We start from the raw sequence: 16,943 nt of genomic DNA, 5'->3' as shown, positions 1-16,943 counted from the left end.
AAAAAAAAAAAAAAAAAAAAAAAAAAAAAAAACCTTCAAAAGTAATTTTCCGTGATGAGGCTGCGGAGATAAACATTTGCCATCCTCTGGCTTTGAGTTCGGGGCGATGAGCAGACAGAAAAAGCCTCAGACCTTCTTCCACTTGACAGATATTTGTACCTTTGCATTTCTTCCAGTGGCCTCTGACAAAATTCTGAGGGACACTGGGCACCCTGCGTCACCATGGGCAACGAGAACAGCAACTTGGACCACCAGGTGGGTGTCAAGCTTCTCCCTGGAACTGCGCAGCTCTTAACTGACCTCGACTGCACCCCTTCTCCCCAGCACCGTGTCTCTGCCCAGAGAGGAGCAAGGGGAGACAGAGTTTGTGCCAGATCCACGCAGGCGTGTAGGCAGGCGTTTTTTTGCATTGCCTTTTCAGAAATCTCTCAGGATTCTCCTGCCTTCATAACCCACGAGCGCTAATTGTTCTTTTTATTCTGTGCTTTAAAAATTGGCATAATGAGAATTGGGCACATTTTCTCCAGATTGTCCCCACTCATCCACTTTAACAGGTTCAGCAGAGGAGGCTAAAATAAAACTCTTTTTCCATATTCCTCCCCTATGTAAGGTTATGGCCCTTCAAAATGATTTTAAATGGCATCAGTGTTGAGAGATTAAATCCAAAGTGTTGTTCTCAAGTTGGGCCAGGTTTTCAGAATTGAGGAGAGGACTTTAATTGCTTAATTGTGCAGATGGCTCAGATAATAAAATACACGCATATTCTGTCTTCATCCATTTTAAGTTGGCTATACCGACATAATGCCATGGTGGACGAAACCAAAGACGTACTTTCCCATTTATTTCCCACAGAGTGGAAATTCTGGATGAATGGTGTCGAGTTCTTTGTGAAAGCTGGATCTGAAAGCCAGCCTGCCGCAGTTCACTTCCCCCTTGCTTTTGCTCCTCTGCAATCTTCTTTCCTCAGTCAGCAAAACAGAAATTGTCAAAGGAAGAGGTGGCAAACTGCGGGGATTTTAGAGGCAGGAGAGAGGCGATAACGGGGGCTTTGAGACCATGGGAAGGAAGGAAACTGTGGCAAATGGGCAGCTGATGGTTGCCGTTAGGAGCCCGGCCCTGTGCAATAAGATTTTCCCATTTCTTCAAAAGAAGTAAAAACCTGCATTTTTCTGTAAAGCCATAAGTGATTTTAAAATAAACTTAAGAAATTAGAAGTAATGATAGCTTTTTTTTTGTGCTGGGAATCGAACTCAGGACCTTGCACTTGCTAGGCAGGCGTGGCACTAATAAGCTACCTACCCAGCCCGTAACCATAGATTTATATGCAGTTTAAGGAAGTGGTGCAGACAGATCACATGTACCCTTTACCTAGTTTTCCTGTCTCACAAAACTATCCTACAGGGCCAGGGATGTAGCTCAGTGGCGCTGTGCCCGCCTGGCAAGCACAAGGTCCTGAGTTCATCCCCAGGGCTGGCTGGAAACAACAACAACAACAAAAAACAAAAACAAAAAAATAAAACCCTAAAAAACCCAGAACTGTCCTACAGCATCACACAGTCAGGATTACAGAACATTTCCACTGGTAGACAGACACCTCTTGTCACATCCTCATTCCTCTTATTCCTTGTCCCTACCTTTGGCAACTACGAGTCTGCTTTCTGTTTCCATAATATTATTTCAATAATGTTTTAAAAAGCAGAATTATACAATGCGTGACCTCTTAGGATTAGCTTTGATCACTCAGCATAATGCCCTCGAGACTCACACAAGTTGTCATATGTATCAGTAGCTCATACTTTTCATGGCTGTATAGTATTCCACAACATGGAGGCTCCGTACAGTTCACTGAATCATCCACCTATTCAAACACACTTGAATGGTCTCTAGTTTTTCACTATGCCACGGAGTGCTTTTGTACAGTTTATTTTTTGTGAATCTATGGTTTCATTTCTCCTAGATAAATACCCAAGAGTATAATTGCCAGCTCATATGCTGATTGCATATTTAATTTTATAAAGAACTACCACAGATTTCTAGTCACTATACCATTTTACATTCCTGTCAGCAGTGTGAGTGATCCGATTTCCCTGGAAGCCTGGCTATCATTTGGTGTTGTTGTTACTTGCTGCAGCCATTCTCTTATGGTTTGAAGTTGCATTTCACCGATGGATAGTGAGGCGAAAAAACTTTGATGTGCTTATTTGTCATCTGCAGACAGTAGTTCTCTCCCTTATCTATAGTTTCTGTTTCTGAAGTTTCACTTACCCACCATTGACTATGGTCTGAACATATTAAGTGGACAAATTTCAGAAATAAACAATTCAGGTCTTACATTGTGCACTGTTCTGAGTAGTATGGTGCAGCCTCACACTGTCCTGCTCCTGCCAGTGTGGGATGTGAATCATCCTTCTGTGCACCTTATCCATGCTGTATATGTTACCCTCACATTCATCACTTAGCGGTGGTCTTGGTTCACAGGCCAACTGTCACAGACAGCGTTAAAGTGCTGTGTGCGTGACTCTTACATAGTAACCTACTGCTACGTCACAATGCCCATGTCATTCGCCTCACTTTGTCTCGCCATGTAGGCGCTGTACCACCTCACAGATTCACAAGAGAGAAACCACAGTCACATAACTTATTACAGTAATATATACATATATATGCATTGAGCCTAGGCCCTTCTTACTGAGCTATGTCCCCAGGTCTTTTCTTCCTTCATTCTTTCTTTCTATTTATTTTTGAGAAAGATCCCACTAAGTCACTCTTTTGCCCAGGCTATACTTAAATTTTAAAAATATGATTGCTATAGTTTATTATTAGTTATTGCTGTTCATCTCTTCCTGTGTCTGATTTTTTTTGTGTGTGTACTGGGGATTGAACTCAGGACCTTGTGCTTGCGAGGCAGGCAGTGGAACCACTGAGCTAAATCAACATCTCCCGTGCCTGATTTATAAATTAAACTTTATTAAAGGTATGCATGCAAAAAGTATAGCAAAAACAGGGTTTGGCACGATCCAAGGTTTCAGGCATCCACTGGAGGTATTAGAATGTATCCCCCATGGATAAGAGAGAATTGTTCCCTTTGGTGAAATATGTGTTCAGGTCTTTTGCCCATTTTCTAACTGGATTGTTACTGTTGTCTTAGAATTGAGTTCTGAGGGTTTTTTAAATAGTGTAGAGTAGTGCTTTGTCAGATTGTGGTTTGCAAATATTCTCTGTCATACTTCTCATTTCATCCCCTTAACAGGGTCTTTTATAGAGCAAATGTGTGTGTGTGTGTGTGTGTGTGTGTGTGTGTGTGTGTGTGTGTGTTTACTGGGGATTGGACCCAAGGCCTTTGAACTGAGCTACATTCCCAGCCCTTTTTATATTTTTAAATTTCAAGAGCCGGTTTCAATAAGTTGTTGAATTTCCCAGGTGGGGCTCCAATTTATAGCTCGCCTGCCACCGTTTCCCAGAGGCTGGGATTGCAGGCATGTGCCACCGTGCCAGGCAAGCTTTTAATTTTGAAGAGGTGCAGTTTTTCAACATTTCCTTTTATAGATAGTGCTTTGGGGATCAAGTCTAAGTACTCTTTGCCTACCGCTGCATCCTGAAAATTTTTGCTTTTTCTTCTAAAAATTTTAAAACTCTACATTTTGTAGTTAACTCCGTGATTCATTTTGAGTTGATTTTTGTATAAGGTATGAGATTTAGATTGAGGTACATACTTTGGCCCGTAGGGTCTTTGTTTTTGTAGAGTAGTTTCAGGTTCCTAGAAAATAGAGAGGAAGGTACAGAGATATCCCGCACAGCCTCTCAAACACACATGGCCTCCCATTGTTGACACCCTCCACCAGAGAGGCACATCTGTTACAGGTGACGGATCACACAGACCTATCCACAGATTACATGCAGCGTCACTCTTGATGTTGTACATTCTATGAGTTTTGACAAATGTATAAGGGCACGTATCTGCCATTATACTACATGCAGAACATTAAAAATCCTCTGTGCTTTGTCTTTCGCTACTTTCAACTCCTGGCAACCACAGATCTTCTCCTGTCTCCATAGTCTTGCCTTTTCCAGAATATCATAGAGTTGTTTTTTGTTTTGGTTTTTTTTTGGGGGGGGGTTTGAGACAGGGTCTCACTGCGTAGTTGAGACTGACCTGGAACTCGCTATGTAGCCCAGGCTGGTCTCGAACTCACAGCGATCCTCCTGCCTCAGCCTCCCAAGTGCTGGGATTACAGGCGTGTGCCACCACGCCCAGCTCATAGAGTTGGAATCATAATATGGAAATTGTAAAGATTGGCTTTTTTCATTTAGCAATTTAAGTTCCATCCATGTCTTTTCATGACTCACTAGCTCATATATATGTATATTTTGTTTGTTTGGTTGGTTTGTTTTGTGTTTTGAGACAGGGTCTCACTATGTGGTTGAGACTGACCTGGAACTCACTATGTAGCCTAGGCTGGTCTTGAACTCACAGCGATCCCCCTGCCTCAGCCTCCTGAGTACTGGGGTTGCAGGCGTGTGCTGCCGTGCCCGGCTAGCTCATATATTTTTATCTCAGAATAATATTCCATTGTCTGGACATACCAGAGCTTACTTATCTACTGAAGAACACCTTGATTGCTTCCAAATTTTGACTAAGACTTGTGATAAAAATCCATGTGCAGATTTTTGTGTATACATAAACATTAACTCCTTTGGACAGACACCAAGGAATGTGATTGCTGAGTCATACGATAAGGGCATGTTTAGCCATGCAAGAACCTGCCAAACTGCTGCCAGAAAGTAGCTTTACTATTTTGCGTTCCCATCACCAATGAATAAGAATTCTTATTTTTCCATGTATTCACCAGATATAGTTGCCCAAACCCAAAACATTCTCATAGGTTTTTAGTGATTCCTCATTGTTGCTGTAATTTGCATTTTATGATGGTGTGGAGCAACTTTTCATGTGCTATTTGCCCTCTATATATCTGCTTAGGTGAGGTATTTGTTAATTTTTTATTTGGCTCAAACACAGGACCTCGCAGGTGGTGGAACCACTGAGCTGAATCCCCGGCCTTAACTCACGACCTACTTTGTTAAGGCTATTGGCATTCTTGCTGTTGAGTTTTAAGGGATTTTTGTATATTTTGGGTAGCGGTCCTCTTTCAGATGTATCTATTGCTAATGTTCTTCCCAGTCTGTGTCTTCCCATTCTCTTGAGCTTGAGGTTCATTTTTTTGGTATTTGTTGGAAAGATTATTCCTCTACCGACTCGCTTTTGCATTTCTGAAAATTAGTGAGGCATATTTGTGTGGGCTTATATCTGGGTTCTCTGCTCTGTTCCATAAAATGTCTTCATTGCTGCAGCTTTATAGAACATCTTGAAGTCAGACAAAATGATCGCTCTCCTCTCTCCCCCACCCTCTCTCTTTCCCGCCCTCCCTCTTCTTCTCCCTCTTCCTCTCTCATTCTTTCTTCCTTCCAGTACTAGAGATTGAATGTAGAGCCTTCACACTGAGCTGTCACATGCCCTTTCTGGGATCAGTCACTGTGCCCAGCAGAGGGAACCCTCTTGCAGTCCGCCCAAACTGTAGGTTCCCACCCTGTGGGGCACGGGTGGGCCCAGCTGGATCATGGTCCACCAACATAGCTTGGAGCAGTTTCTCAAAGGACAAAGAGGCAGCACAGATCCATTTCATTGTCTTGTCTAACAGATTTCCCCCTGGCCACCCCTACAACCCTTTCACCCCACACCTGGATTGCTGCGGACACCTCCAAATTGATTTCTGAGCCTCTGCTTGCTTCCCTATCCCACCCAGGCTCCTGTTCTTCGGGAGCTCCTCATCCGTGAAGATGCACTTGTTTACAAGTGAACTCTCGGAAAGACAGATGTGCATCTGAATGAATATCCTGTGCATGGGTTAAGGATAAAATGTGGCGCACCAGCCATGTCACCAAGGCAAAGGATGAGCGACTGACCTGCCCAGACCTAGCTCTGCTCATGTCCAAACATCTTCAGGCCGTGGCTTCCTCTCTCTCTCCTCTGATTTCATCTGAGTGGCCACAGGCAGGGAAGGGGTACATTGCACAGGATCAGCCCGGGAAAAGACACCAGAGGTCCTGTGGGTCTCCTGTTCCCTGTGGTCTCTGCTGACCGTGAGATGCCTTTGCTTTCAGCAAGAGGACGCCGGCTTGCATGACGTCATCCTGTGGCCTCCAAACCCTGGTCCTCTGCAGGTATGGAGCATGTGGCCTCTGCACGGCTGCCTCCCTAGCATCTTGAGGGCTGCAGCACTTGAGGTGACGTGTGTATTTGAATATTTAGGTTTTCTCTTCCTTCTTCTCGATTGCCTATTCCCACCCACCCCCGATAAGTTGCAAAACACAGCAAAAAGCAGCTATACGTACTTAGCTTTTTAGAAATAACATTCTGGTGTGTCTGTCTGAGATCTGGCTTGCTGTGAGATGCTGAATAAGGCTTCTGTCATCCACGGTGTGGAACGCAGATGCTGGGAGCCGGTACTAATCCTTTCAGACTCTGATTGTTTGCTTTCTTTGTCCTGGTTTGAGGCTTGGGAAGGGCGTGGTGGCCTTACCTTTGCCTCTACTGATTTCATGACTGATTTGTCATAAAAATACATTAAATTCTGAGTCAGCAGCTAGGGTCATCATGCAATAATGCACCTAGCTGAGTTCACCTCCGCTTAAGGTGGAGGCTGCTGGCTGGAGGAAGGGAAGCAAATTAAGGAGCGTTGCCTCTGTTTCACAGTGGGTTTTTCTGGAGACGATGTGTGCTTGTGGCTGTGGTCAGGGGAGGCAGCAAAGTGCCCAGCTTCTCATGGGCCTGCTATGAAATCCCCATCATACCTGTCCGGCGTGTCAGCCACTCACATATGTGTTCTCTACTTTAAGAAAGAGCTGCACCACTCCTGAAGGTGGCTGTCAGGTGAGTGAGCTGATATCTTTGTTCCTCTACACATACCAGCAAGGAGGGACTTTTTTTTTGTACTGGGTATTAACTCAGGACCTTGCACTTGTGAGGCAGGCGTGCTGCCACTGAGCTCAATCACAGGCCCAAGGAGTGACATTTGAGGTAGCTACTTATGCAGAGAATGGCGAAGCTTTTGCACATGTGTGACTTTATCTCGCTCTCCTCGTGATCCCACGAGCAGGGCATGCCCTAAAGAGGCTCAGAAGGATGATGATCCCCCGTCACTTGAGTGAGTGGAGGAGAGTCAGAACCCTGGTCTCTAGAGGGTCAGAAAGAATGGTCAGCCTGGTGGTTTTCAAACTGTGTTCTGGGGAATCCTCGGGCCACCAGCATTACTTCAGTGATGGTCCCAAAGTCAAGGGGAGAAATTGGGAGGGGAGACTCTAGAGCAGCAGCCCATCCATCATCGTCCAACAGTGCAGCTTGCCTTTTATGGCCTTAGGTGGTAAGGCTTCTAGGAGAAAATGCTGGCGAATTAGAGTTAGAAGTAAGCCCGCCTCTGTTCCCTCCCATCATTTTTCAGTGTTGTGTGGGCAGTAAGAAGAGCAAGGCATTGTCCACTGCTAAGTCAGTGAAAGGTTCAGGACAGAGAAGCCAGTCTGGAGGGCTCTGGTCCACGGCTCCTATGTGTGCCTCTGCCCAGGGTGAGCACTGCGGTCTGGCTCAGGGCTCCGTGCAGCACTTCACAGCAGAACTCAAGACCTCAGTTACAAACTCCTACCCAGAGAGTTTCCCTGAAGTGACGGCTTCCCCTGCCGAGGGGTAGGAGCTTGTTTGGGTGCTATGGATCCACCCGCGAAGAAAACAAACAAGGCTCCTGCCTCATGGAATTTACATCCAGTGGGGAGCCAGACAAGCAAGTGAACAGACAAGCCAACAAGTAAACACACTGTTTTTATTCAGCACAGAGGGAACCGGGGATCATTATGTTAAGGGAAATAAACCAGACAGGTGAGAACTAAAAACCTTGACCTCCTAGATAGCGTTTGAGGAGACAGGTACACTTTCTGGCTGCCATGGGGCGAGCAGTTTTCCTCCACCATGCTCCTCTGCCATACTGTTCCTGCCTTTGAGCCAACCAACCATGAACTAACCCTTCTGGAGCTGTGAACCTTTATACTGCCTGGTGACAGCAAAGTGACTAACATGTACACTTTTTAATTTTTTTGGTAGGAGTTGAAATTAATTTCATTAATTAAAAAAGAGCTCACAGAGTACCTATTGTTTACTAGGCTCTAGTCTAGCATTTGAATGATTCGGCTATGGCCTAATGTGATTTCCCTTATCCTTGAGGAAAACAGATGATGAGCCAATCAACAAGTAAACATTTTATAATGTTCTTACCCACACAGGGCTGTTTCTTTTCTATTTATTTATTTAATTTTATTTTGAGACAGGGTCTCACTATGTATTTAAGGCTGTCCTTGAACTCACTGTGAAGGCCAGATTGGCCTCGAACTCACAGTGTTCCTCCTGCCTCAGCCTACCCAGTGCTGGGATTATGGGAGTGCACCACTATACCTGGCTTATCTTTCTTTTGTATTGTGCTGATGGATAACATAAAATTTACCCTTTATGTTTAAGTGTACAGTTCTGTGGCTCATAATTCTAGACAGATGCAGAGGCCCTGGGATAATAGAGAGCAAGGGCTCCTGGTCTCAGACCAGAGAAACACAGTTGGGGGTGCAGGACACCCTGTGGGGGAAGTAAAGAGGGTGCTCTCGGTGGCATCAGGGCCTGAAAGGGGCTCTGGCTTTGCAGGTGGGGAGAGATGAAATGGCTCGGAAGTAACATTAAGGAGCAGTAAGTTCCCTAACTATTGCCAAGCCCGACACCCTGTGAGTGTGGGGGAAGCCAGCTAGTCCTTGAGAGGTTGCCGGTTAGTGGGTTCTTGGAGGGCAGTCAGGAGTTATGCAGGGTGGGGAGGTCAGGGTCTGTGCCGTGAAGATCCCTGAGACCCTAGAGGAAGGGAGCATTGCTGATCTGGGGGCAGAGAAAGGTGTGGGGTGCAGAGCAGAGGAGAGGACACAGAGGCGGCTGCAGCAGGGGACTCGGAGGGGGAATCTCAGTGCCTGGGGCAGGACCTTCCTGCCATCACTGAGGGAAGTGCGGGCATCTCATGTTCTCTGAGCCTCTTGGCAGCGGGCTGGCAAATTATGTGAATTGTATTTGCTTTTGTAATTTATTGACAATGACTAAATGGCTGAATTAATTACTGACTATTTTACTTAATTCAAGAGGTCACACTTAATACCATAACAGTCCTACTGTTGGATCCGGCTAACCAGTCCCAGTTGTCTTTTGTTTCAACAGCACTAATGCTATTTAGACTGAAATTTATTAATATAGGTGTAGTTTCTGTTCTGTGTTCCACGGGAAGAGAAGCCATTGACAGAGAAAACAATCCTACTCTAGACTGAACCCCGATCTATCAGTTTGTGGATGTTTCCTCTTCATGAGCTGAGGCCTTCAGACCTCAGACCAGACCCTTGCAGCTCTTTTACTTCACACCAAGTCCTGCTCATTACTCCTGCTCCTCCCTCCCATGTCTGACTCACTCAGACCTCCTGGCAGGCTGCTGGCTGGCACTGACCCCGTCCCTCCCCTACATACAGCACACCGAGGCGCGGCCCTTCCTCCGTGGGACTCACCTTCCTGCACGCATGCTGGGTGGAAATGAAGAGAGAGCTGTATATGTAGCCAAGTCTGGGAGGCCAGTAGAATGCTTAATGTCTTGTTTTTTGTTTGTTTGTTTGGGTTTTTTGTTTTGTTTTGTTTTTTGAGACAGGGTCTCACTAGTTGAGACTGACCTGGAACTCACTATGTAGCCCAGGCTGGTCTCGAACTCCCAGCGACCCTCCTGCCTCAGCCTCCCGAGTGCTGGGATTACAGATGTGCGCCACCATGCCTAGCTCTAGAATGCTTAATGTTGAGCCAAGGTGCACCTCCGCCATCCAGGGGGTGTCAGGTCCTGGTTTGTGTGAGTCCCTCCTGGGGATGGGTGGGGGCGCAGCTGGTGCAAGCGTAGCTTCAACCCAACAGCCCTTCGCCGAGTTCAGGCCTCATGATGGCACAAAAGCCTCTATGGTAAAAAAAAAATAAAGCCCACGCCAGCCTGTGCTCCCAGGTCATGTACTAGGTATGGCAGTTGTTCAGTTCTGGGGAGCACAGAAAAAGCGTGTGAGCTGTCATCACACAGATTCCAGGGAGCAGGAGCAATGCCCTAACCTGCCCTGGACTTCCTCTGGGCCATGGTGTTGTCGTGACCCTGGTCTATGCCTCTGAAGGGGTAGAGAGCCAGGGAAAGACAGTCCTGTTATTATAATGAACTAATTTAAAAATGACTCCTTTCAAATAGCTCCCCTGTCTGGGTGTTTTCGTGGCTAGAGGTTCAGAAAATACGACTTTTCAGCTACGGAAACAGTGGTCGGTGTGATAAAACGAGAAGACAGATGAAAGTCCTGGCTGGGGAGTCAGGGACTGCTCCCCTGGTAGCATTAATTGCAATCCAAGCTGACAGTGAGCCGCGGTCGCAAGCTCAGAAGGATCCAGAGCCGGCTCAGTGTGCCTGCCTGCCCAGCACATCTCTCCAGGCACATCTCCCCGGGTCCTGGCCCAGGGTACACCGAGCAGCCAGGGGCTAAGGTTGGCTCCTGAGGAAGCAGCACTGTGAGCTCTGGTGCAAATTCTTTGCCGTCCAAGAAACAAAGGACCAGGAAAGGAGGAAAATCTGTGCTGCATGAGCTGTCCCCGGGGTCTGGTCACCCTTTGGAAAGGTGATGGAGCTTATTTCTGCCAGGTTGAGGTCAGCCTTTTCTTGTTATTATTTTGCATGTGTCTGCGTCATTGAAAACTACAAATGCCTATGCTGAGGGGAACAAAAGGGTACCATCTTCAGTTCTGAGGGACCCAGAACCCTAGACTGGGGCTGTGTCTTAGCTCCTTGTCCTCAAGGCATGGTATCCGACACCCACAATTTAAAGGAGGACAGGTGTATTTTGGCTCACACCCATCGTCCAGGAGCGCTATGGCCCAGGGCCATGGCAAATCGGTGCTGCTCAAGCCATGGGGACAAGGAGCAAACAGCGCTCAGGGAGGGGCTGTGAAGGGAGGTAAAATCTCCCAGGTCATGCCCGCACCAACCCATCTTTTCCTTCCAGGTCCGTCCTCCTGCCAGGAATCCAGCTATAAAGCCATTCATCCAGTCACTTCCAAAAAGGCCCATGTATAGGTGAATGAGGCTTTGGGGGGACATTTAGATATAAACCGTAACAGGCTGGAACAAGCATTTTCTAATATTCTCCTGGCAGTGCGTGGGCCTCGGGATGATTTAACTGCGTTTCACAGGAAAGACACTGAGAAAATATAATTGCCACAGGTCCCATACGTGGCAATGGAGAGCTTCTCTCCCGGGACTCGGCTGCTTCCACTGCTGGGTGCAGGATCACCTGGCCTTGCGGCAGGGCTGACTGTCACAGGCACAGTCACTAATGTGTGCAAACAGACGGGCTCTAGGTTTGGGCCAGATGTCTCTTCGGAAGGGACTGATTGAGTGGCTCCAAGCTGAGGTAGCCACCGGAGGTCTCAGTGAATGACTTTTGAAACTGCTCTTCTCATAACAATAAAATAATCACTAGCGTATGTGATGTCTACTATGATCTAGCCGTGTGCTAAGTGATGCACTAATCTTGTTTTATTTAACCTTCAAAAAAGCCTGTAGTTGTGATCTCCTTTTATAGATACAGAATTATGGCCCTTGTAGATATAAAGCCCAAAGGCTCACAGCTAATCTCGGTGGTAAATCTTAAAAGCACTGTATTCAGATTCCTGCACCTTTATTTTCGACTCGAGCCATATGCTGCAGTAGCATAAGACTACGTGGACATAGAATTCTAGAGGGAAAAAAACAAAACAAAACAAAACAAGTTTTTGGTCAGCAACTCAAGTCTGCCCAAGGAAACATTGCAGCACATTGCTGGCCACTCTGACTGCCCGGCCCCTTGAATAGAGAGAGACTCTCTCTCCCATACGTACGGTTCTGTGCCACCTACTCTTGTCATGTACTGGCACAGGAAGGGCAGGGATTTCGGTCCCCAGTTCACAGGCAGAGAAACAGCCTTGAGTTGGAGAACTGACCTGGCAAAGATTTGGGTTTTCTCACTTTGTCCACCCCTCCTGAAAACACACAGCTTCTAATATATTAAATGCACTCAGTACATCAATCTTGGGTGTGGTTTTCAAGTTTTGAAGACTCCCCCCACCTGACTAAAGCGGTCAGAATCTCTTCTCGGCCTTTTGGCTAAGATCATGTGTAAAGCAGTCAGAATGTGTCAGCTCTTGCATTTTTTGAGGTTCACGGGTCCTCTTAGGCTAATGCCCCCCACTTGTGACCCAAATGCTTTTGAGCAAGGGAAGGTAGATATTTACTGAATGTGTATTACTCATTCATTCTCTAAACTCTTAAGTTCCACGAGAATGGGCATTACATCTTTTGGTTTTAATTAAACTTTTTACTTAGAGTATTTCTATACTAATAAAGACAGTTGTGAAGACAGTACAGAGAGAACCCGTGTAGAAGCTCCCCAGCTTTTCTGACAGTTACCAGCTCACACCACACTCTTTACTCCAGTGCCTACCGGGAACATGGTCAGGCCTTATTATGTGCAAGGCACACTAACTAAAATCACACCGCAAACACCAGGCTGTTATTTTCTCCATGTTCCCCTTCCCTGATATTAGGAATTGAACCCAGAGCTACTGAGCTAGATTCCCAGCCCTTTTATCTTGTCTTTTGTTTTGAGAGAGGGCCTCACTAAGTTACTAAGTTGCCCAGGCTGGGCTAAACTTGTGATCTCCCTGCCTCAGCCTCTCACAATGCTGGGATCACAGACATGCACCACCATACTTGATATTCTCCATCTTTTACAGGAAGAATTAGGGGCCCGGGATTTAGGTCAGGTTTTTTGCGGCCTGCCTCACAAGCGCAAGGACCCCAGTTTGATTCCCCACTACCAAAAAAAGGAAAGAAAGAAAGAACGAGGGCTCAAACCCAGTTCGCTCTGACTCCAAAGCTTGTCCATTTCTTCCTGTGTATCTCACTGCATCCTGTCAAAAACACTCCTTTGGGGAGGGCTGAGGTCCCACCCACGCAGCCTCTGTTTTGTGAGCCTCCTGAGAGCCTGCTGCCTTAGACGGGCTGTCCCCCTGGCCTGCATTATGCCTCCCCTCTGGAGCCACCTCACTCTTTCCTGTGCACCCTGGAGGTGAAGACAGGTCAGGGATGACTTAGCAGAACTGGAGTGAGCAGTGGCCTTTCCTTGACGGGAAAGATGGGCAGCCTGCTGGCTGCAGCACAGAACAAGTGTTCATCCTCCCTATTTGGCCAGCCTGGCAGTTGTTCCTGAAATCCGACTCCTGGTGCCATGGGGATGACCTTTGGTCTACTTCCCAGCATTCACCTGCACTCACGCTGCTCCAGAGAAGCTCGTTCAGAGAGTGGACAGGGTGGGTAGACACGCTGGTCATGAGTTAGCCATGCTAGTTAAGCGTGCTTTAATTGGTTTTACTGGCATGGTTAGAGAGATGGAGCGCATTTAAGAGGTAAGTGAAGTCAGTGAAAAATAATATTTTAAATGGTGAGTGCTTTTGCTCTTGACAGAGGAATTTTTCAGGACCGAAAAGTTGCTATCACTGTTTAAATGTTGCTTTAAAGGATTAGGGCTTTAAAAAGTAGGTCTCAAGACTCTGGAGTATTCAGACTCAAAGAAGGCTGTTTGTTTAACCAAAGCAATAGCAGCAAAGGAAAGATTTGAAGAAGCACTTGAGTAAGGGAGTCTGTCTGTGAGAGTTGCTGATGAGTTCTCCAGCCTGCTGCTGTTTGGAAGTGTGAAGGGTAGCCCTGGAAATGCGTGCTGTCTGTAGTGATGCCTGTTGACAGAACAGGAATCCAGTAAGCAATTGGGCTTAGTGCTGTTGCTAGGATGGGAAACATGGAAGGGGGGATTCAAAGACATGGTAGGAAACAGGACAAATGTGAGCACTCCCAGGGCTAAGTATTTGTCCCTCGATTTGCAGAAGAGGCTACCAGAAAAAATGAGAATAACTGATTTTTCATGCATTCAGCAAATATTGATAGACTGCTTCTTCCATGCCAGGTACTATTCTAGGATCAATTCTGGCCATCAAATTTGGGCTCTTGTGCACATTATTCAGAAATATGCAGTTGCTTTAGTTACTTGGAGCAGGAAAATAGGGTGGCAGCAACCATTTCCACTATACCATTCAGTAGGTCAGAGCAGGGTTCAAGAGCACCAACTCTGGGGCCAGAACATCTAGGTCCAATCCCAGCTGTGTGACCTTGGGTGTGAGACTTGTCTGTGCTCTTCTCGGTAAAAGGGGGTAATAAGGATTACATCAATTTAAATATATAAAGTGCTCAAAAGAATAGCACTTAAGGGCTGCGGATTTAGCTCAGTGGTGCCGCTGCCTGCCTCACAAGTGCAAGGTACCAAATCTGATCCCTGGTACCAAAAACAAACAAACAAACGAAAAAACAGTAGCACTTGGCACATAGAGAGAATGTTTGTAGTATGATGTCTGCTATTATTGTGATAGCAGAGAGGGTGCTATGTGTTGTATATTAATATTATTGCGAATAGAGCCTTGGACCTCAAGGCAGAAGACTTGGGTAGAAAACAACTAGTCTTTGCTTCTCATCTGGAAAATGCAAAACATTGTTTTGCCAGTGTGTTCAGTAAACACGGGTTTTGTAAGAGTAAGGGGGACATCAAAGCACTTCATAAAGGGCAGTGAAGGTGTCCTTCATGGGGCTATCTCTATTGCTTGCATTTCTTTGTTTTTTTGTTTATTTATGTATGCTTGAGATTAAAACTATATATAAGCATGTGCTCTACTACTGAACTATACCCCCAGCTCTGTCACTTTTATGGTTAATTTTTGCAGTACCCCGAGCCTTTCCATTGATCACAATCCCAGCCCTTCTTTTTCTTTTATGTTTTGCAACAGGGTCTCCCTAAATTGCCCCGGCTGGGCTTGAATTTGCAGTCCTCCTATCTTAGCCTCCCAGGATGCAAGGGTTCCAGGCATGCACTACCATGCCCACTTTATATTTTGACTGTTCAGATCTGTTTCTGCCAGAAAGAACTGCTACTGTTCCTGCAGATTAGCTTTCTGGTAGCCGAGGAAAGGGGCCTGCTTGGTGTTCTTCAGAGGCGAGTCAGAGCCCTCGTTACACTCCTTTCCCCCCTTAGTGAGAGCAGAGATCCATCTCCTTATTCCATCTGTTGTTTGCATCTGTCTGGACTGTGCAAAGTGCTAGCGTCTTTCAAGAATCACTTGAAAGAAACCTTAATCACGGAATCCAGAGCTTGGAGATTCAGCTGTGAAATTGCCTGCAGACCAGTGGGGATCATGTGGTGACTGGAACAGAGGCCTGGATGCCAGTGCTAGTAGCTGAGGTTTGTCTGACATCAGACAAGTGGGAATTGGGTTTCAATTTTTAAAATTCAGGAATCTGATATAAAAATACTACTCACGTTATACTGAGATTCTTGAGTTACAGTAAAATGCGAAAATCATGCATCTGAAGGTAGCAATAGTTCATGGATGACCGGGGAAGGGCACTTTACCGAGTGTGATTTCATGTGTGCGCTTGTCTCATACTGTCCTCTAGGTCTGGTTGCCTTCCCAGAGGCACAGATGGAGGCTGAGGCCCGCAGTTTGGGGGAGGGAATTCTCATTAAAGTATTCGTTAGAGCGGCATGGAGGTTGTTATGGCTTGTACGTAGCCATCATCTTGAACGTTGTAGCCAGTGGCCTATTGATAAATGCTTCTGTGTTTTCATAGATTTCCATATAACTTCTTTCCCAATTTCTCTCTCTCTCTTTTTTTTTTCTGGTTCAGAGGACTTCATCAGCTCAGAGTCCAAGATCCGTGCAGCCACCTGGGGACAAGAAGGGGAGAGATTCTCCCAGAATCCCTGACAGTGGGGACTTGTCCAGGTAGGGAGCCGGCTGTGAAGGGTGGACCCAGCCCGAGGTATGGCCAGCTCACTGCCTGTTTCAGTGTTTGCTTTGCTCGGTTTGCTTGGGGAAATTTTAAAATATGTGAGATCATCCTCAGTGCTGAGACATTGAAGCAATGGTTTGTACCCATCTTTGTGACTAAGCTTGCAGTGATTGGAAAATTCATAGATATTTTTTTCTGCCCTAAGATTAAATTAGTAATTATAAACTTCCATTACAGCAGCACTCCAGAAAGTTTAACTTCATAGTCAACTGAAAATGGGAAAGATCAAGGTTTCCAAGGGGCTTAATCCGAGGCCAAGTGGGGTATGTGTTCCCAGAGCAGGCCATGTTGGCACTGGATCATGAAACAGAGGTTTCAGACAGCAAATCCTCAAGCCAAGGAGCCTGGTAGATTAATTCCAGAAGTCACCAAGACCACACAGTGGCAATGGAACACGGCCAGCACAGATGTGGCTCATTCATCAGTGGTCCTCACTGGTTCCCTGCCGTGGCTCCCTACTGGAACTCTCACCACAGTGTCATGCACACATAGTTTTGGGGGTACTCAGGAGCAGAGGGCCAGAGGACTTGGGGGCTCAGTTGCCAGCATGGACATAGGGCAGGCACATTGGAGCCCACTAGTAACTACTTGTGGGTTCAGCTCATGATTAGGTGTTGGATCTGGTTACCATAACCTTTTTGAACAATAAAGCCCAGGTTCCAGGAGCCTATAATTACAGGCATTAAGGGAACAAACTAGAGTGTTATGCAACAAAAAGTAAACAGTAAGCCCCTTGTCATAGTGAAACTTTGGGCCACTTACAGCATGCTTCATAATAGCGTGTGTGTGTGTGTGTGTGTGTGTGTGTGTGTGTGTGTGTGTGTGTGTGTGTGTGTGTGTGTGTGTGTGTGTGTGTGTGTGTGTGCGCGTGTGCACACAAGA

The 16,943-nt window shown here is 46.2% G+C and overlaps 1 protein-coding gene across 3 annotated transcripts in view; it reads left to right on the top strand.

Moving 5' to 3' along the window:
* Positions 1-16,943, top strand: part of Tacc2 (transforming acidic coiled-coil containing protein 2) — a 186,859-nt gene that overhangs the window by 2,363 nt on the left and 167,553 nt on the right. The window contains exons 2-3 of one of the 3 annotated variants that reach the window (XM_033761382.1): positions 177-255; positions 15,897-15,994. In XM_033761382.1, coding sequence (XP_033617273.1) covers positions 223-255; positions 15,897-15,994 — 131 coding nt within the window. In that variant the 5' untranslated portion in view covers positions 177-222. Of the gene's footprint in view, positions 1-176; positions 256-6,201; positions 6,220-15,896; positions 16,032-16,943 lie in introns of those variants that run through there. The other 2 variants (XM_010632745.3, XM_010632748.3) reach the window with 2 other exon arrangements.

The sequence above is a fragment of the Fukomys damarensis genome, unplaced genomic scaffold, assembly GCF_012274545.1.
Source record: "Fukomys damarensis isolate Sample0158 unplaced genomic scaffold, DMR_v1.0_HiC HiC_scaffold_8, whole genome shotgun sequence".
NCBI lineage: Eukaryota > Metazoa > Chordata > Mammalia > Rodentia > Bathyergidae > Fukomys > Fukomys damarensis.
The sequence above is the reverse complement of the archived record's forward strand: the minus strand, read 5'-3'. Positions and strand labels throughout refer to the sequence as shown.